A 22,463-nucleotide genomic window follows, 5' to 3' on the forward strand; every position below is an offset into this window, starting at 1 on the left:
TCTGTCAATAGAAAGCAGATGTTAAACTGCAATGTATGGCAGGTTTTTTCCCTCTGTCTCTCACTACACAGGAAGAAATATGTAGGCGAGACCTTTTTTAACCATCTACATGGATATAAATAAAGATGATGAATAAATCTACCTCTATTTTCACCTTTTCTTGGCGCAGTAGATTGAGGAGAAGCACACCTGACATGCAGATGCAGTATAAATGCAAACGCTGTAAGAAAGAAGTGTCACCATGTTTTTTGTTTGTTTGTTGACCATAATTTTATAGAATTCTATGAAGTAATATATTTCATGGTATATAAATATGATTCTGTCAATGTGCTATGCTACCACTTAACACTCATCGTTTATTTGATTAAATACAGTAAAGACAGAAATATTCTGAAATAGTATTACAATTTAAAATAACTGTTTTCTATTTTAATACATTTCAAATGCTGATTTGGTGCCTAGGAAACATGTTTTGCTGCTTAATGTTTTGTGGAAACCATTATACTTTTATCAGGATTCTTTGATAAATAGAAAGAACCACTTTTTTTAATAGATTTGTTTGTAACATTAAGTGTCTTAACAGTCACTTTTGATCAAGTATTAATTTCTTACAAAAACAAATCTTACTTTTGAACGGTAGTTTATGTATTTTGCACGGTGGATGATAAACCAAGCAAAAAATAAATAAATCTCAAATTCGGACCACTATAAGCAAACACAAACAATCAAACCACCTAGCAATGCCAAAAGAAAAAGAAAACAATCAGAACGCCTTAGCAACTGCATAGCAAAACCACGGAAACCACCACAGAATCCTAGCATTGTGGCTGTGACTTTTGTATGGGCATTGGGCAAGCACAAGTTGGCTTAGTATCTAGCTATAGCTGCAGATGTAAAGTTAACATCATCATATTTGTTTTATTGTGCCTCTTCTTTTTTCCACTTTGGCTTATTTTCTTTTTCATACAGAGCTGCAATTTAGAGTTAAGTTTCTGTGAAATAGAAGATTTCTTCCTCCTCAGTGCCTTTGCTAAAGCACAGTGACTTTAGCTAGCACTGCTGACAATGGCTTTAGGGCTTGCTAATTGACTGTGTAGCTCTGCGTGTCCTCTTTAATGACTGCTGCACTAGCCTTTAGCTAAACTGTCTTGGCACAGATCAAGTGTATAATGTCAAACAACTATATTGAAAATGCCAAAAAGGGTCAAATAAGGCCATTATTGTTGTGGAGGGAGCTCGAGTTAGTCTTGGATGATGGCTTACAGACACATCCATATACCTCTGGAAGGGCTTGTGGTTTGTGAGGGTGATTTTCAGGGTATACATATATTCACACCTCTCGCCTGCTTAAAAGCTTGGAAAATGACATCCTTGTTAATGTTAGCTCCCTAAGCAGGTGCTCATTAATGTTCATTGATGTTTACGAGGTGAACCTGACTGTGCCATCCTCGTGCGGCATAAGGCTGTGTTTAAAGGGCTCATTGGAAATGACATGTTATGCCTGGTCTGTGTCTGTTCTTCTGGCTTGTTCCTGTCTCACATCTAACATGTACTAAAATAGAAGAGGCTTCGAAATGAGCAAACAGACTGGACTGATCAGTCAGCCAAGAGTATCTGCCTCCTTGCGTCAATGATGCAAGCAGTGATTTAATCTTTTGCAGGGGTAAATAGTACATTTGGTCGATAAAAAGGGTTAGAAAGAAAGAACTTGTTTATGCTGGTCATTGTCTGGTTTACATCAAACCTTGTTGTTTTGCAAAGCTGTCTCGGTTTGGATTATTTGCTGATGATGGTCATTCTGAAGGATAACTGTGGTCAGTGACGTCTGCTCCGCTGGGCCTGTAACAGAAGATAGATTCACGGTGTAAGCAAGGCCGAGTCCTTTGCGGTTGCGATGTTGAGTGTCTGGCCAGTATGTATGTTAACTGTTATCACTGTCACACTAGAGAAAATGGGTAGGATTTAAACTCTGTGGCGGCAGTCGAACAGATCATTTACTAACACTGTCAAATCATCCGCTCCAGAGTAAACAACAAAGGCCCAATTTCACAAACACAGCCATTACCTCGAGGCATAGAGCAGGGAATCTGAAACATTGGTCAGCAATAAATGTTATAATTTAAAAATATATTTATGTATATACTTTTCATAAATATAGTACATTTTTCATTAATATTTCATATTTAATAAATAAATTATTTATAAATCAAATTATAATTGGATGGAAATCAACTAGATACATTTTATATAGTTATTTTGCATATTTAATTACTTAATTCTTGAGCATGTTTTATTTCATCGAATAAAACAGTTGAGTAGAGATAGAGACAACCTAACTAACTTTTTAACTAGTGAACATATGGCTCATTTGGGTTTATGAAGTAAAAGTAGCTAGTAAATATAATTAATTTCAATTCATCAAAAACAAAACCGCAGTCTGGCAAACTCAGAACGCCTTAGCAACTGCATAGCAAAACCATTGACTTTTGATTGGGCAAGCACCAGTTACCTATAGTTAGTATATAGTCACTAAATTTATTATTTTAAGTTGGTATGTAATATAAGTTGGTGTAACTAGGTTTGTAATGTAAGCTTAAAACAGTAAGTAATAATTTTATGGAATTTGGTAGTTTCCTTCAGAGTTTTGGGGTGTTTTAAAACCACTGTAGAACATCAGCACATGACCACAAATGTGTGAAGACAGCTACTTTATGTATAAAAAATACCTAATGTAAGTAGAGAGAGAAATTCGTATGTCTCATCTGTCTTTCGTGCACCAAGTACTTTAATGGAGATAATGTGTCAATGAGCGAGCACAAACATTAGGATTTGTTTTTGAATGTTATCTCATCTTCATCGCCAATTGCCTCCCTGCTTCCTCCGATAAGGCCTTACTCTCTTCCCTAACTCTCTCTGCTGTTTTTTGCCTTATCTGATGTGACTGGAGCCAATCCTAAAAGGCAATACCAAGTGCACATTTACATCTTCTTCTTCACTGCAGCTTTATCATGTTGATACTGTGGCTTTATAACAGAACCATAAATGTTTTGTTTGTCAGACAGCATCCCGTCTTGTCCCTGGAAACCTGTCAGCTATTAATTTCAGCATGGATGTCTGATCTCTGAAATCCAGTAAAAGCAAAAGTGTGATGTAAAACTAAAAGTTTCCACTTGTTATTTTACTGTAGCATTAACCTACTTAAAAACTAACACTGTGTATTTGTTATGGTAAAAAATATTGTGGATATAAAAACACTTATTTTGAAGAAACGTAATACTTAAAGAAACTTAATACCTGCTAAGAAGAGGATTTTGGTTTACGCAACCAATTTCACCCAAAAAAAAAATACTACTGCACTTAAATATAACAAACTTATAAAAAAAATGTCCTTTAAGTTTTACATAATATGCCATTTTCCTAGTAATTGAAATTTAGTCTAGCATAATCTAGTCAATGAAAATAACAGATTATACTGGTAGTTGACGAATTGACTAAAACTACCAAAAGTGTGAAATTGTAACAAACTGAACCGTAACTAAATAATCTAGCATCCTGAATACTGTATAATATATAATAGGTGTGTATGTACAGTATATATAATACATGATATATATATATATATATATATATATATATATTACTATGTTGCCATTGGCCTCCTTTGCCTCAGATGATATACAGTAGTATCTGCTGGTGTTGTGTTTTCTGCTGACTGTAAATCAAATCTAGAGTTATCACTGTGCCTGGAGCTGCTCCAATGGCAGACTGATCTCAGTGTGCTGCTGTCTGTAAATCCATATGCTACATTTTCACTCGCCAGTTTAATTTATAAACCTTTGCGATCCTACTCACCCTCCCTCACTCTGTTTTTCCCTTAAAGGTGAAGTATGTAAGATTTAATATACATTCTCTTAACCCAGTTTATTGTTACTATTAGTATGCCATTCATGGGTTTATCTTGAACCCATTGAACCCCCGCAGGCACCATCTAACCATTGAGAGCAGTCCGCTCAGATCTGTCAGTCTCTTTTCAGCTCAACCTATAGTGAGAGTTTGGGGTGTGGCTTCCGTCGCAGGCGCAGCCAAAGGGTGTTTAGGCGCTGGGGGACCATGACCCATTACATGGGAATAGAAATTCAGCTTTGGTTACAGAAGTGTAAGCAAAATGTCGCTGCATTTAGACCTTCAAAGATAAAAGAGGTCATGAACATGTCAAAGTGAACCATACTAGAGCCCTGCTCGGGACTGTTTTCTTAATCCTGCTCCCGCTGAATGTCTGAGCAGCTCCGGCAACGTGTGTGTTCCACTCCCGCCCGTACCCGCAATGTTTGTGTCCACTCCCGCCGGCACCCGCAAATGTTCTGCTTGTAGAAACCGACCATAAGATTAAGTAATGCTAGCAGCACACAAGACAAACATCATTAGACTTCTAGAATTCTATCAACTGTTAAAACAAAACATTGTGGAGCCACATTGTGAAGCCTAAAAACATATTTAAACATACGCATAACTTATCACATACATGCCTAAAACATAACAGTTAAAGGCAAAGAGTTGTTCTAATGCTGTATCCCCTTCTTTATTTTTTGACCACAAAAAGAGTTTTTGTTTTGGGGGTTTACCATATCAAATTTAATGTATTATTATGAAAATCCTGACCTTGGCCGATGGTCTGTCCTCGACTGCGCATTCATTAGACAGTGCCACAGTTCACTAATACGAACCACCCAGAAAACACACAATTTGCGAGAAATCAAGATTAACAAAATGCAACACAAAATAAAATCCATTTATCTTCTCTGAGGTGGATATATCTGTTGTTTTTGATGTTATCACGCTCACATCAGTCAACTGTCATTCTGACAAACCGGTCCGAAGATATTTACTCAATGAAGAAATTGTACTGATACTTTTTTGGGGGAATTTATTGTATTTTATGATGCGTATATTTACCTAAAGAATGAATGAAATAATTAATGACTTGGCCTAGCCTACTACAGATTGCTATGGAGGAAAATAATGTTTCTGATCGACTTTGTGAACTTAATTTGTTGACTCCTTTCTTGTTACGCAGTAAATAGCAGGTCCGCGGGACCGCATGACCCGGCTGTATTTTTTTGACCAACCAATCCCACCTACATTATCATGCACCAGTTCAGAAACACAAATGTTCCAGTTTATATTGTTTACTTTGATGTGTCCAGTGTAGACTGTCTCAAACAGTTGTGGTGTGTCATGTCAAGAAATGTGCCCTGTGCAAATACGTTGGATGGGTTTATTATAAGTGAGACTGTCATGTTAGCCTACTCAATTGCTTGCTCATGATACATAACACAGCTAAAAGTATTCCTAATTGGTTGGCATTTTTATTCAAAGAAGCCTACTTTTTCCTGTTGAGACATAAATTCAAAAGCATTCTTAAGATCTGTAATTGTGATGTTTGAGCTGGAGGAGGTGCGATGTGTGAAAGGGGCATTTACAAAATATGCTTTATTTTTGTAATTCCACTAGGTGTGTCGCAGAAACCACATGCTTTACCTTTAAAGATTAGAAAAGCTACATATTACATAAACAGTACATTTTTCTCATTTCTCATATCAAACAGAGAATATTACATTCATCACAAGCCCAAGATGATGTGGCCAATCAAGGCAGCCTCTGTATTAATCTGACAGAATCCATTTGTGCAACGGAATGCATGATATGTTATTCCATTGACAGAATTTTTAATTCAGTCAACTATCTGAGGATATTAAAGTCAGTGAGTTATTGAATTTAGGGTGTTATATAATAGTCACGGTGAGGTGGCAAGTAGCCATTGCCTCCTGTTGCCCAGGCAGACGTTTGACAGGCCGAGCTCTGGCTGGACCCCAGGAACAGGAAGGGCCCGGGTCAGTTTCCCAGCGGGAGGCACTGCCGGCCCGTTTAATGTGAAGTGGAGCGTGATGGGAGTTTGGTCAGAGGATTAGTGTTGTTGTCTCTGAAACTGCAGTGGGACAGGGGGTCTGCGTGAACACGCCGCCCATGCCCCTGCAGCCTTGCTCCCTTTCAGTCTGGCCTCTCTGAAGTTAGACAAACATGCCTTTGTGGCCTTGTCATTCCCCAAGAATCTCACAGACTGTTCTGAGAAGGACCGCCATATCCTTCAGATACAGATAGGACCAGAAGGCGACAAGATAGCTGCTTTGAAATATTTAAGAGCTGGCCTATGGTCACTAAAACAGTTGTTTCCCTCATAGTATTGCAGGCCTGACAGAATGTCTGTACTACTGGAAGTGAACGACGATGTTATCAACACTGCAGGCGACAAAGCTGCGTGTCATCTCAGAGTATTCACTATCACTGTGCAATCATCAGCAACATGAAAGAGGGCTGTTAGTTAGTATGTTAGTATTGCTACAATAACATGGCTAGAAGCAAAGATTATTAATATTATAAGGGCAGAGACCAGAAACATCAGGAGTTGGCTCTGATCATGTAAGACAGATGTTATTTAAATATACAGCATAATGAATGGATATATATATAATATATAAAATGACAGAATATCTGTACTGCTATCTTCAACTTCGAGGACTGTTTTGCTCACAGTTTTGGTATTTAACCACAGGCCACTTCATCAGTAACAAAACACTTTGCACAAATTAAATTCCTGCTTAGACTTTCAACTGCAACGTGTCAGAGGATTCCTTATGGTTCTGTACAAAATACCACATTAGATTTCAACCAAAGCCAGCTCTGACTTTGTAAGTAGAGGGAGAGGTCTTACTTCATTTTCCCAGCTTCTGGATTGAATCACTTCTGGACGTTTAGCCCTGGGGTCACTGATGACATCATGCCCTCCACCTTAGTCCAAACTGCCCATTTACTCTCATGTTGCTCCCATGATGTTTTAAAAACTGAGCACAGAAAGGAAGTAATAACAACCCCCGCCCTAGACAACATAAGTATTTATATATCATCTGAGTTGTTACAATATTTCCCTCCGTACAGTGAAGGACTCGGCCCTACCTCATCTTTAATGCTTACCAGAAGGCGAGTTATTCTAACTAAAGCTCACGTCTCCCCAGAGACCGTAAACACACTTATAGTCAGGCTGCAGAACCGCTATTGTTGACGCTATTGGGTGAACGATGAGGCCTTCGAAACACTGTTGGTGATCCTTCCTGGCGTGTGCAAACAGCCCGTCCTGTATTTGGATGAAATTTAATGTGAAATTTAGCATATACTTGCCAAATCAAAGAAAAAAAGATGCATAGATCTGTCGACTTTCATTATAAGCAACATAGTTTCTCCACGTACATTTAAAAGATGTTTATCAGACCTCCGTAACTTCTTTTTATAACATGCTACATTTACTGTAGCACTAAGCCTGGTTTCATTTCTCCTCCTTTCAGTCTATCAAGTTGCCAGGAAGTGAGAGCCATTAGCTCTGGAGATCTGAGGCAAGATCAAGGAAGTAGATGGTGGTTGTGGGATGGATCCCAGGTGTTCACACACCTGCACAAAAGCTGCCTTAACTCACTTTTACATGTTTTCCTGTTACTTGTCAGCAACGTTTTTTCTGTTACTGTCCTTTGTCATTTTGTAATCGTTAATTGAAATAAAGCTGAAATAAAAAGAAATATAAATATTAGATGAAAAACCTAAACTAAACATTTTGAAATAACCTTGGCATGCAACTAACTGAAATAAGTTCAAGTTGAAGTACTAAAAACTAAAACTGAAATAAAAATACAACTGAGATTATTTAGACATAAAAAATATATATATATATATATCAATAAAAATATCAAAAGCACATAAACAAAGTATTAAAAATGTAAGTAAAATGAAAGTAAAATTTAAAAAAAAAAAAAAAAAAAAAATAATGCCAAAATAGCACTGATGTGCATTTAATGGTAAAATGACAAAGACGATAAACATTTAATGGAAAAATCTACTTATAATGTGTGCCAATTTCTTAGAAATGTTGGTTTCATTTGATCGTGAAAACATAGTATTTTGAAGACACTTCAATTTAACAACTCTAAAATTGTCATGTGGTGCAACCATCAAGTATCTTTTTCTCTTGCATCAATCTCTTTTTAAACATATTTTTCAAGGTGAAAAGTGATTTTTAGACACATTATGAATTATTACTTCATACGAATCATTACATTTTGGGGGAGTCACACTGAACCAGCATTGCCTCACCTCTACAAAGCCAAATTATATATTAAAAGAGAATATGCATTTTTAATGTACTTTGAATAAATTAATGATTGGGGGGGAGTGTGTCATGTCATTGACCCTTCTACGAGAAACACAGAACAATGATACCCTTGATGGGAACGGAGAAGGTTCATATTCCCTCAAACGCAGGTCTGTAATGATGTAAACCAGAGGGAACCTCAGGCCACGGGAGCCTTAAACATGAACGTTCCCTAATTTACGAGCAGATTCAGGGCAAAGAAGCTTTTAAAGCAGCTCTCGGCTGAGGGTAAGTGGTATCATCGTAGTAAAAGAGTGTCAGCTGATTATTTATGAAGCTTCAGGAGGTGCGGCGCCCTTTTTTATCTTAGCTTTTCACACCCACGATCATTTGAGCCTTTTGTCTTGCCAGGGGAAAGAGGAAAGATGAAACACGGTGGTTGATATCTTTCATCTCGCATCCCGTGATTACACCCTCCCTGTGGGCGTGTGTAAGACAGGCAGCGTAAATAGATTCATTATTTCAGCGGTGGCTGATTATTATTATTAGCTGGGTGGAAACTGATACACTGGGCTTGTCTCTGCCAGGGAGGCCTATCACTTATCATAAGGCTTTCCTCCAACGTCTCAGTAATGTTTTGGCAACCTGATAGCGTTGCCGCAACGCTTTAACAATATTATTCCGTGACGGGCACTCGCAGGGCCGTACGCTCACGTTAAGGTCAACCTGGTGTTTTTATTACAATTTTGGTTTATGTGTGTACTGTAAATGGTTTTAACACCTCGCATTGTGATGTGAACATGGGGTATGTTATTGTATCGAATGTGAACAAATCTGATCCTCTCTCCCCTATGAAGATTGTGTGATGTGAGACAGGCATTACACAATAAAATAAAAAAACATCAGTGTTGTTTTGGATCAGTGCTTGTTCTTTCAAAAAATTTAAGAGTTCTTGTCACTTTTGCTGTTCTCTAAACACTCTCCCTAGGTGGTCTGCGCATCCAAGGCAGAAGTGTTTATTCACAAATATTTGCTGGTGAAGCATGCAAATGTGCAGACCTCCAACAGAATGAGGTCTTTTTCCAAACAAGAATATAGTCTTACCTTTGTGATCTTGAAGGCCTTTTTATGCGTCATGCAGTGATAGTTTTTCTGCACATAAATGCCAAAGTGAGAAAGCTTGGGTTAGGTGCAAACTCCAGGAATTTGATTAAAACCATAACAAAGAGGAAATCAATGGGAAATCAATGCCCAAAACTAAAGCTTTTGCTGCCTATTTGGCTATATGTGCAAGCAAGAACTTAAAAACGTACCTTTAATTCAGTGTACTTTAAGTAGTTTTGGACAAAAGCCTCTGCCAAACGCGTAAGTGTATATAAATTAGGTGATGTGCACTACTGTTCAAATGTGTGGGTAATAAAAGTTGATCTCAGAAGAGTTGATATCAAAAGTACAGTAAAAAGAGTAACATTTTTTAATACTTTTAATATTCCAAATTATCTACATTACTATATTTAAAAAAAAAAATGTATTCCTGTAATTGCAAAGCTGAATTTTCAGCTGCCATTACTCCAGTGTCACATGATCCTTCAGAAAACATTAATGCTGATTTGGTGCTTAAGAAACATTTCTTATTATTGTCACAGTTGAAAACAGAATAGAAATTTGTAACATTTATAAATGTCTTAACTGTTATCAATTAAATGCGTCCTTTATAAATCAAAGTATGAATTTCTTCTTCTTTTTTATTGAATGGTAGTGTAAGGTGACTAATCAATATTAATAGATCTATCAGTCTGATTTGTGAACATTAAATTATGATTTAATGTTTACTTAATTTAAGTAGTCCTATATAATTTGCCGAAAGGCACCAAAAGGCTTGCCATATTAGGGACCGTTCACACAGGACGTGATCTTGCTTTCAAAAAAAGCAAGATGCAGACAAGACATATTGGAAAAAATGCTGAGATGCATTTTTTTTAAGTTAAAAGTACTTAAAACTCACTGTTTTTAAAAAAAAAAAACAGCCATCACAGTGCGAGATGGTGATACAACTTTTTTTAAGTATTCCTCAAAGCCATCTTTGCTTGTTGGCCAAGCAAAACAAAGCTCTTAACAATGGTTATTTCTCTAAAAGTGGGCTCCTATAGAAGCTCTACTGCAGCTGCCACGTCATGCGCTTGCTAAAATTCCAGCTTACTCCCTCTCATTTCCCAGCTATCATCACAGAGCTATAAAACTTAATAGACGTTTTGCACAGTGCCTCATGACGGATCTGCATGTATGTGTTTGTTAGTGTGTGTGTCTGTCTCTCTCTCTCTCTCTCTCTCAGGGCAATGTAGCTGACAACCAACTGTACCTTCTGTGTGTGTTACAGGGGCTGACTCGGATCAGGATCAACATGAGCGAGCGCTTTGACTGTGACAACTGCAAGGAGTCCCTATACGGCAGGAAGTACATCCAGGCGGAGGACAACCCTTACTGCATCCCTTGCTACGACAGCCTGTTCGCCAACACCTGTGATGAGTGCAAAGAGCTGATTGGCCACGATTCAAGAGTGAGTTGCACTAATTAAGGGGATAGTTCTCCTAATTTACACACCCTTGTGTCATTCCAAACCTGTTTGACTTTATATCTCCTGTGGAACCCAAAAGATATTATTTTGCAGAAGGTTTAAGCTACTCTTTTAAATACAATGACATTTTTTTATTTTTTAATCGTATTCATTTAATGAGTTTACCGACTTTGAATCTTAAATTTTATTACATCACTTTCGACGAAATTTAGCAGACAAAAAGGTCTACAGTCCATTGTCAGTTTAGCAATGTACTGTATGAAGCACAGCTCACACAACACAAATAATTTGAGTGACCAACCTGAACCCTGCGTGGGTAAATCTTTGGCCCTCATGTTTCAGGATTGCATGATTCTTCCTCTTGGAATGACTGGATTTCGCCCGCAAAATGTCGCCGAACAAATGTGTCAAGTAAATGTGACCACAGCTTTAGACCACCAGAATGAAATTTGAGTGAATTCCCTCTGAAGGGATAAAAGTAGTGTCTGGTTCACTTTGTACAGCAAAATGTTGCTTTTACAGGAGCATTTCCATAGTGGACAGGGGGAATTAGACTCAATTACACTGTGAAAGCTTTTTTTATGTGGTTTCAGCCTGAAACGGTCCGTTTTGCAGTTCTTTTGAGAAAGGCATTTATTGTCCAATTAGAAATGTCATTCAACTTCAGTCAGGGCAACAATGTTGAAAACCTCAGGCAAAACATTAGCAACCAATTGAGACTTTAATCCTTCCCGTTTTGAGGGTAACTAATCCCTTCTAAATTAAATAAAAACCAAACAATGCAGTTAATATAGCACTGTAGTAAACTCCCCACAGGAAATCAGGAATCTGTGCACAAACAGACAAAGCTTCTGATGACAATGAGGGACAGCAGATGCTAAATAAAGTCGCTGTTTGTCTTGGCCATTTTCAGCACGGGTCATAAATTTCACCCTCCCTGTCTTATTACTATGTGTTTACATATTTTACATGAGGAGCCGACCCAGACTCCATGTACTCCACACACACACATAACTAGATGCACATGTGCTAGCGTTTGATGTGCTGTTTCATTGCCATTACTTGAGATCTTAATCAGAAATGTACTTGGGATTGTGGAAAAGCTGTTTAATTTGTGGCCTATTTTGACTTTTTTTCCTATAAACAAGGCTAATCTGTGGGTTTGTCAACTTGTCTTTTACAATAACGCCACATTTTTAATATTCTGATATGGAGACACCAGTGCACCCTATGCTGCTATGTAGCATTTACAGTACCGTACATAACATTTATAAATTTGGAAGATGCTTTTATCAAAAGCGACTTGAATTGCATTTGCACAGGTACATCTTTATCGCTGGGAATCAAACCCATGATCTTGCCGTTGTTAGTACCATGCACTACTGTTTGGGCTACAAGAAAGCTAGTGAAAACCTGTTGGTTTAAAGAGAGAGTTTATCTTAAAGGATTAGTTCACTTTAAAATGAAAATTACCCCATGATTTACTCACCCTCAAGCCATCCTAGGTGTATATGACTTTCTTCTTTCAGACGAATGCAATCGGAGTTATATTAAAAAATATCCTTGGCTCTTCCAAGCTTGATAATGGCAGTGAATTGCAACCAACAGTTTGAAGCTTAAAAAAGTGAATCCATCCATCATAAACGAACTCCACGCAGCTCCGGGGGGTTAATAAAGGCCTTCTGAAGCAAAGCGATGAGTTTGTGTAAGAAAAATATAAATATTTAAAACTTTATAAAGTAAAATAACTAGCTTCCGGCCAAACATACGGATTCGACTTTGCACAACTAAATTCGGATTCGACTTTGAACAGTCTAAAGCGCAACTTATGCAACGTACTACTGATATTTACGCTACGCCATACGCTACTTCTGACGTCATAAGTTGCGTATGTTGTGCTTTAGGCGCAAGTAGACTGCGTATGTTCGGCTCCAAGCTAGTTATTTTACTTTGTAACATGTTAAATATGAATGTTTTTCTTAAACAAACATCGCATTGCTTCAGAAGGCCTTGATTAACCCTCCGGAGCTATGTGGAGTTCGTTTATGATGGATGGATTCACTTTTTAAAGCTTCAAACTGTTGGTTGCAATTCACTGCCATAATCAAGCTTGGAAGAGCCAAGGATATATATTTTTTAAATAACTCTGATTGTATTCGTCTGAAAGAAGAAAATCATATACACCTAGGATGGCTTGAGGGTGAGTAAATCATGGGCTAATTTTCATTTTTAAAATGAGCTATTCCTTAAAATTTTTTAAATGCATTACAAACCTGTATGACGACTTATGTGGATCACAAATGTTTGTTCTTCAACATTTCTCTTTTTGTGTTCCAAGGAAGAAAGAACGTCATATGACACGATATTTGTGTGAACTATCTCTTAAAATGTTGGGTAACATGCCTGTGTCTGTGTGATTCAGGAGCTGTTTTACGAGGACCGCCACTACCACGAACACTGCTTCCGCTGTTTCCGCTGCGACCGTTCGTTGGCCGACGAGCCCTTCACCAGCCAGGACGATGCTCTTCTGTGCAACGACTGCTACTGCAACGAGTTCTCCTCCAAATGTGTGGCCTGCGATAAAACCGTCATGCCTGGTACAAATGACATCAGCACACCACAGACCCCACTGGTCATAACTCATGTCATTATCTGATATATATCCTGTTCAGACTGGTCTCAAGTCCAGTTCCTTTTTCGCCGCTCCTTTAGTTTGTTCTCAATCCTGTTGTGTAAGACTGCAAGTCTTCACACTTTTGAAACAGACAGCTTGCCATGACCGCAGGTATGCAGGTAACATTAGATTCACAAACATTAAGGAGCCAATACAGAGAAAGGGGGAAGGTTGCGAAGTTCTGCCAAAGCAAATCCAAAGTACTAGCTGCATGACTAAAGTAGAGAGAAGTGAGAGAGCGGTGAGGTCCAGGTTAGATGTGACAAAATAAATGCCAGTCTGCCTGGTTTGCTGTCTCTCAGCCAAATCATTGCGCATGGCTGCCATCCAAGCCTCTGAAGATAGGAGGAGATAAGCCAGTAAAATATTTCAGCAAGGCTGCATCCATCTGCAAAGTAGGTAACAATTCCAGGAGGTTACGCATGTTCTTTTACAAGGCTTGCAAGGTGAGGCCTATATTGAAAGACCTTTACGTATTTTTATAATGCCTGCAACTGCAAGGCCCAAGTGTGAAACTTCTGCAACTAATTCCTGAACCATTTACACTACTGTTCATAAGTTTGTGGTCAATAAGATTTTTTTTTCAGACTTTTATTCAGCAATGACATAGTAAATTAATCAAAATTGACAGATTTTTATTCAATATTATATTCATCAAATAAATGTATCAGTTTCCACAGAACTATTAAGCAAGCACAATTATTTTAAGCATTGATAATAATAATAAGAAGAAATGATTATTGAGCTCCAAATCAGCATGTTATAATTTCTGAAGGATCACATGACTGAGTAAGAGCTAAAAATGAAGCTTTGCCATCACAGAAATAAGTAGTATTGTAAAATATATTACTATAGAAAATATCGTAATATATTTGAACTGTTGTGTAATTCAATGCAAACTTTGTTTTGTAGGTGATTTTAGTCTTATGTGTGTTAGTCTTTTTGCTATTAGTAATTTTATACTTTGAACATTTCCAATTGACTTTGAATGTTTGAATGTTAGAATGTTCAGCACTGAAAATATATCCAAAGGTGATGTCGTCATATTATTTGATTACTGAATTGTGAGTGATATTCTTCCTGACATTTATTTGCATATTGAATTGCAGTTTTTTTCTTTTTTTTTCTTTTTTTTCTTGCATCTATTTAACCTTATAAAGTCGCATTTAGACTAAAAGACTTGTGCTGAGTATCATGACAATGGGAAAGCGGATCTGATGTGGTGTGTAATTGAAACAAAATTTATAATTTTAACACTCATTTTGCTGGCTTGCAAACACTGCTATAGAGTTGTGCAGTGATGACATCCGAATCCCTGAAGACTTATTCGCCACTGGTTCCTTCGAGATTTTCCTATGGGGTTTTATAATGCAGGTTTTCAATTTATGAGTGAAATAAAGCCTGTGGTAAACATAACTTGACAATACTTTGACGTATACACACTCCCATCCCAAACTGTCTTATCTAGTTACTTAATAGAAACATACGTTTTTAAAAATAAACAGCTGCTTTAAAATTCACGTTTTCGGTATGGCTGTGTAATTTACGCTGTAGAACAAAACCTCATCATACGTATCATAAAGTTATGTTCACCACACGCTTTATCTTACTCATAAATAGAAAAACCCAATTAGAAAATCTCGAAGGAGCCACTGGCGAATTAGTCTTCTGGGTTCTGACGTCATCCCTGCTCCACTCTATATCCTCCTTGAAATGTAAATCAAGTTGCTATTGACATTAAAACCTGTGGCTGTTATTTTAAAGGCAAATCCGGTGGACAAATCAAACTGTATTACAACCTCCATAAGTTCCCAAACCAAAAACAAGAACATGAAAAATATTCCGCCACAATTTTGTATCCAGATTTATGCATGTAATCTGAGGGCTACAGTATAGGAAGAGGAACACAGTGTTAGTGGTTTGTGATGTACAGATGACAAGGGAAAAAGCTCTGTTTCACAGATTATACTTTGCTTTGATGAATGTGGTGACATATTTTGAGGTGAGTTTTGAACTTGAGCGAGACAGCCTTGATGTAACTTGATATTTCTTCTAAATGTCTTTCACTATCCAGGGGATTACGACCTTTATCTTTTGCTCTCTGTGTAAAGCTTTGGTGATTTTGACAGTGGGGCCTCTTGAGGAGGTTCTCAGCAGGGCTTTTGATCTGGTTAACGTGTGAAACGCTTAGTGGATTATGAGCATCAACCTTTAACCTTCTAATCAGTTGATGAGCCTCGACTGTCAGATCATCATTGTGTCACTTAGGAAGCTCAAATTCGTCTTTTGTAGGGAAATCCCAGCGAGAAGTAGTCTCAGTTGAGATATCTTAGGAAACATGCATTGTCTTTCAAATTGGATGAAATGGCTGTTAGTGGCACGCTCCCCCAATGGGATGCTGCAAAGAATAGGTTATTGTGATGGGCCTCCACTTCTGTTAAGCTCCCTTGGTGGTCCTAGAAATGGAGAGTTTTTTTAATAGAAAGAGAAGTACTTTTTCCACCAAAATGGCACCATTGCTTAATGCCCGGGACACACTTAACGACTAGCTGAAATATTCTAAGACTGAACTGAACACACATACAGACTGTTTCCAGATGCAACAGATTTTAAACACAGACTGAACGCGACTGCTTTTGGGCATGGTCAGTCGTAAGTATTAAATTACATTAATAATCGGCCTTACAGTCGTTAAGTGTGTCCTGGCTTAACTGGGAGATCTGACATGTATCAGAACACAGACGTTTCCCCTGACTTAAGGACAAAACATGGCGTAACTGACCATGTTACTTTAACCAGTGGACACAAATAAACAAAGTGCATCATGGTATTTGTCTTACTTGCAGTGGTGGACAGTAACAAAACATGTTTTACTTTGTTACTGTACTTAAGTAAATGTTTCAAGTATCTGTACTCTATCAGAGTATTTCTATTTTGGGAAACTTGCATAATATTGTACTTTTTACTCCTACATTTCATAAAAACATGTTGTTCCTTGTCATTTTGAAATGAAAAAAATCAGCACCCCCTCAGAGACGGTGTCCGATTCGTGAACGAGTCGTTTCTTTTCAATCAACTTGTTGTATCGGTACACAGATCTCACTGAATTATTCATTCGTGAATTGGACTGATCCGATTGAATCTGTTCTTGAGTCAACAACTCACTGATTCAAATGATTCGGTCAGAGCGAGTCTCCAGTCAGGACTGAATTCACAAGTCTGATATGTTTATGAAACTTATTTCAAATAAATTGAATTGGCATATAATTTTGTTAATCAATTCACAGCCCTAGTTATTATGTTTAAAGTTACTTTACCAGCAAAAGTTATAGATCTTGTAGCACCGAAGTTGAGCAGGAAATTATTTGTTTTAAAGGCTTCCTTTCTTTTTCTCTCACAGGAACCAGGAAGCTTGAGTATGCCGGCTCCACATGGCATGAGAGCTGTTTCATTTGCAACAGCTGTCAACAGCCAATAGGCTCCAAGTCCTTTATCCCAGATAAAGATGACCACTACTGCGTACCCTGCTATGAGAACAAGTTCGCACCACGCTGTACTCGATGTAAACAGGTCAGTGGGATTCCATTAGCCTCTCTGCCTGAAATACATAACCATGTGTTCCTCATCAGTCCACACACATTCCTCCACAAAAAGTCAGAATTCTGACCTCATTTCTTCTTCCTGTTGCATATCAGAACACTAGTCACTGATTAACTCTGGCTGTCAATTTCACATCCTGTCTTGACAGGCAACCATCTGTTTGGAGTCTTGGCTCTATATTTCAGTGAAATACAAAAAAACACATTTATTAATTTAGCTGATATATAAAATGATGATCTGCAGGGATGTGCAAAACTATGTATTTTCAAAAATCTGTATAATTAGGCTGGTTTTGAGTTCACCTCACCCTGATTTGATAAGTTAATAACAGCTAGATGGTATGCAAAGGAATAAAACTGTAGGCTATGTGGAAGTCTCAAAAATTTAACTAACTTAAACTCTCAAAAATGTATTCTGAACATGTAAGGCTGTAATGGTGGTGCTTTAATCTTGCTTCAGATCTAGATAAAACTACTCAATTGTTGGACAGCTAGTAAACTTCTATTGTGAACCATCCCTAGCATGCAATTGTTACATATTATATGAATGAACTCTCACAAGACTGAAAAGATGTTTTGTCTAACAAACAATGGTTACTAAGAAGTTGTAACTATTGTTTGGTGTTTATGTCTCTGTTGAACTCAGGCATTGGCTAAAGGTGGTGTGACCTATAGAGATGAGCCGTGGCATAAGGAGTGCTTTGTGTGCACAGGCTGTAAAGTCCAACTAGCTGGCCAGCACTTCACCTCCCGTGAGGATAGCCCATACTGCCTCAAATGTTTTGGAAACCTGTACGCTAAGAAGTGTGAAGCCTGCAGCAAACCCATTACAGGTAAAAGATGCATGGATGTCACTTTGATTTAAAAAATGATTGGGAGCTTTAGGGGTCGCAGATTACAGATGTGTTCATTTCGACATCTTGAAATGATTGCGTCATGAACTCGTTTAATAAAAATGTACAAATATCTTACGTCATTTTTATTTCCTTTTAGGTTTTGGTGGAGGAAAGTACATCTCGTTTGAGGAAAGGCAATGGCACCAGCCCTGCTTCACCTGCTCTCGATGCTCCGTGTCCCTGGTGGGTGCCGGCTTCTTTCCCGAGCAAGACGAGATCCTCTGTCGCAACTGCAACAGCAACCTATAGAACGTTCCAACCCCGATCCACACACCTTACCTTCCCATATACATACATTTGTCTTTATTTTACACTGCTGTGCCCTCACCTGAGAACTTCCCGTCTCAATTGACGCCCATGCTGATACTGCTGTTTGAGATTACAGCAAACTACCCCCTGGACCATTGTACCCCTGGCTGTACAATGGTGTCAGCTTCACCAAAATACTGCCACCGGAAAAAATACCGGATGAACAAGACTTTTAAAAGATGCACCAAAGATTACTGTTGAGACTTGAAAGTCATGCAACGTTGTGTCCCTACTATAGTCCATCCGTTGCACAATCCAGAATCAACACTCCATTAATGTGTAGGTCTCTATGCAAGCATAAAAATATCTGATGTGCCTACTAGTTATTCCCATCTTTATTTTTCCTGGCCAACCAGAGCTGTCATTAGGCTGGTAATGGTCATTAATGGGTGGATGTAGCCTTGTGTCTGCAGCCTGTGAAAGAACTCAAACAGATTCCTTCATAAACACCCAAAGGTTAAAGGTTTGGTGTTCTGTTAAAGTGACTGAACGGCCATTTAGAATTGTTCCAAACACTGTGCCAAGTAAAGTTAAAGAACAGGAATGAATGCACAACTTATTTTGCGTTTTGGGTACAATAAAAGTTACATTTTGAGGAGCAAACACCCAAAGCTAAACATCTAGCTTTTACACACCATGTATGACACATAAATATGTATGTGACTGTTGAATGCTGTAGTTAGTGAGCACTTTTTCTAAAACTTCACTAAAACCTTTTTTTCTAAGCAGAATTTGTCCTCTTGATGCATTGCACAAGCATTCAAAACAGTCGAGAGTCTTCCAAAATGCATAGAAATGTCAGAAAAAAATAACAGCTCGAATGTTTCTGCGGTCCATAGATGAGTGGAAAAATGAAGTTCGAAATGCATTTTGCATACAGGTGGAAGACGGACTTGCATTTGCACTACTATAGCTTGAATTATCTATAGAAGCACAGAAACCTAAGATACAGCACACGTTACACTGTATATACACAAACGACATACTATTTCCTGTTCACTTTCTGTTTTTTAATTGTTTGATAATTAATTTGTCTACATTATGACCTCTACAGTCAGAATTTTCTTAAATCTTTATAAACATGTCTCTGTGTTAAGAGTGAATGCAATTAAACAATATTTGTGTCAGTATGTCACAAATGATAGTATGCATGTTGTCAAATTGAGTCAGTAAGTATTATTATTTTTTAATGCCAATTTTACTAGTTTCACTCTCTGGATATTTCTAAATGTATAAGTATATATTCACTTTGAGCTTAAATGCAGGAGAGAAAGAGTTGGCTAATGTGCATTTAATGAAAATGATTCAAGTGATACAAGCTTTGTAAGTTTGGGGTGTGGTTAAAAAAAAAACATTTCATTTTTTAAAAATTAAAAACAATTTTTATTGATTGTTAATAAATATTTTATAAATTAAACAAATTCGAACGTCTTTTTTTCAGACTAGATTATGCAAAAGCACCAAAAACAAGTATTTTTGGTACAAATTGACTAAATTTAGGCCAAAGTCATTCAATTGCATACCCAAGAGCCTACTATCCAATACAGTCTTCAATCTCATTCGGGGTTGCCATGTGCCTCTAGATGGGTGTGTTTATGTGCAAACGTGCTGAGTGTGCTATTTCTTCGCCTTGATGAGGCATAAGAACTTAAAACAAACACATGGCCAAATCCGCTCTCTCTCAACACTGGTGAAGGTCTTCCTCCCCTTCTCTTTTTCAGCATTTTCACCAAAGAAGGAAATGGAAAAGCAGAACGGGTGATGCTGGTGGGGGAGGGAGGCCTTCTGGTGGACGTTGGGATAGCACGTGGGAGAGAACAGCCGAAAACGAAAATGAGAGGACGACAGAGGAGAGAGGGAGGGAAGATTGAAGTTTTTGGAGCTGGTCCATGACACTTCCACTGGGGTTCAGTTACATACACACAGTCAAGAGGTTTATGGGAAAAAGAGAGGGTCAGTGAGGCAATAGAGGATGGTTAGGAGTATCACATGAGTGGTGGGTGAATCATTACCAAGGAAGGCTTGTGGGAAAACCGGACACTCTGAAGTTGAAGTGATTTAAAACTACACTGACTAAAGTGGCTCCTGTATTTAATTCATCATAAAGTAAGGAAGCCACCAAAACTGATAAAGTCACTCAGATGAATGATGACACAATTGTGAAACCTTGTCTATTATCCAGTTGTAAATGGATTAACTTTACCTGACAGTCTAATGTCTGCGCTGTGTGTATTAAAATATGAACAGTGTAGCTGATACACATGGTGCATCAGTGCAGCAGATCAGCAAAGTATTGTGGGGAAAAAACCAAGGGGTTAAATATTTGTTGGTTAGCATGACGCTGTTAGCCCCTACTGGTAGTTCTCTGTAATACTAACTGATTTTTCCATTAACAAACATCTAAAAGTATGTATTGTGACAAAATACATGTAATGTAATTGCAAACAATACTGTATATACCAGTTTATAAAACGAAGAGGACCAAGAACTGATCCCTGGGGTACACTTCTTGTGAAAAAGGGAGAAAGGCTATGTTAATTAAAAAACAAACAGCTACTACTTTTATCAAGGTAAAAAGTGAACCAGAAGCGACCTGTGTCAGCGATATTATTTCAGAGAGAATCAAATTTCATGGTTAAATGTTCAAATTGAGACAACAGAAAGGAGGAGGTCATTAACAACCTGTAGAGACTCAGGAGAGCTGTCTCTCAGTGCTATGTCAAGGATGAAATCCAGACTGGAAAGGCTTATACAGATTATTTGAAACTTGGGTGCAAATGGTGCTGACAGGAATCAAATTATCTTTTCTTTAAAAGGTATATTTAAGATACACCATGTGTAATTATTTAAATCTGCAGGATCTAGACAACATTCCTTGAGGATTGGTGTGACAACATCAGAATTGTTGTCTCACAAAAAAGGGAGGATAGATAGGGGATGAGTGTGGGATGCTGTTCTCTAGATAATATACTAGATTAAAGCAGGATTACCTAAAGTAGAGACTGATAAGAGTGAAACTGTAAGTGCAGAAACTTCAGAAGAAAGTCCAAAGAGGGAATAGTCTTGATCACAACCGATGGAGAAATTGATTTCTAGCAAAACATTTTAAAACCAACTTATTGTGGACTCAAGATGCATGCATGTAATGTTTTTTTTTCTAAGGCACGTTTATAAAAGCTACTTAAATGTTCTAATTGAACTAAGGCCTAATCCCGGCTTAATCTAAGCCTTGTCTGTGAAACCAGGCCCTGGTGTTTTAATCCATCTCTTTTGTCAACTTTCAACCCCTTCTGTCCTGATTTCTGCAAGAGGAGAATCTATGGGCGGGTAAATGTATGTTTGTTTATGTTTTCAAATCTTTCGATCAAACGGACAAAATAAGTTTACACAATTTACATATGAACGTGGCTGGAGACAATGGAAAAACATGAGACCATCAGCTTTCGTTTCTGCTCTGATAGCCGCAAGACCACGCTTAATGTGGTGTGTGCGTGTTAAAAATCAGGAATGGTGAGAGAACATAGGGCTTGGTACGTTTTTCATCTTCAAACCAGACTTGGGTCTTCAGCCGACTAAGTTTAAATCCCATCTGGCTAGCGCACTTCCCATAATGTTTATACATTAAGTTTGTAGGTGGAGAGTATGCAGTCTTGTGTGGATATTCAAACACATTCTACCACATGAGTGTTTACTCTACGAAAGCAATCCGGGAGAATGTATTTTCGACTGCCTCTGGAAGTGGTTGAAAGTGGACAAGCTCAAAAATGTTTTAGTCCCGTTTACACCTGTATTTAGGTGTAAACTTGTCGTTCACTTGTGATCCGATCGACCAAAACACATCCTAATGCCAGGTGTAAACAGGGCCTTAGATGAAGTAGTTAAAGGTGCTGTATGGAGTTTTCAGCGGCATCTAGCGGTGATGTTTCAGATTGCAACCAATAGGCTACGTTTACAAGCGAGTGCTCGTGCGCGTGCTTTCTTTTGTTTTTTTATTATTATGTGGAGTTTGTTTTGGAGTTGCAGTGTCGTCGCTGTTGAGTGCAAAGTCAGTAGACGAGGCGAGAGGCGAGACGCTCGGGAGCGCGCATGCAGGTCTCACTCACGTCACTGGATTTCGCGGCAAATCCGACCCGGTGACTTCACAAATAGGAATACTTGCTTTCAGAGGTAATAGCAAAACCCGCCAAGTGGATCATTTTATTGTGAGAATACAACC

At 38.1% G+C, this 22,463-nt stretch overlaps 1 protein-coding gene across 1 annotated transcript in view; it reads left to right on the forward strand.

The window, feature by feature from the left end:
• fhl3a (four and a half LIM domains 3a) overlaps positions 1-20,704 on the forward strand; it is a 37,652-nt gene extending 16,948 nt beyond the window's left edge. The window contains exons 3-7 of the mRNA XM_079626296.1: positions 10,572-10,751; positions 13,192-13,366; positions 16,844-17,013; positions 17,689-17,875; positions 18,036-20,704. Coding sequence (XP_079482422.1) covers positions 10,596-10,751; positions 13,192-13,366; positions 16,844-17,013; positions 17,689-17,875; positions 18,036-18,187 — 840 coding nt within the window. The 5' untranslated portion in view covers positions 10,572-10,595 and the 3' untranslated portion in view covers positions 18,188-20,704. The remainder of the gene's footprint in view (positions 1-10,571; positions 10,752-13,191; positions 13,367-16,843; positions 17,014-17,688; positions 17,876-18,035) is intronic.
• The last annotated feature ends 1,759 nt before the right edge of the window (positions 20,705-22,463 follow it).

Source organism: Phoxinus phoxinus, assembly GCF_949152265.1.
Source record: "Phoxinus phoxinus genome assembly, chromosome: 10".
Lineage (NCBI taxonomy): Eukaryota > Metazoa > Chordata > Actinopteri > Cypriniformes > Leuciscidae > Phoxinus > Phoxinus phoxinus.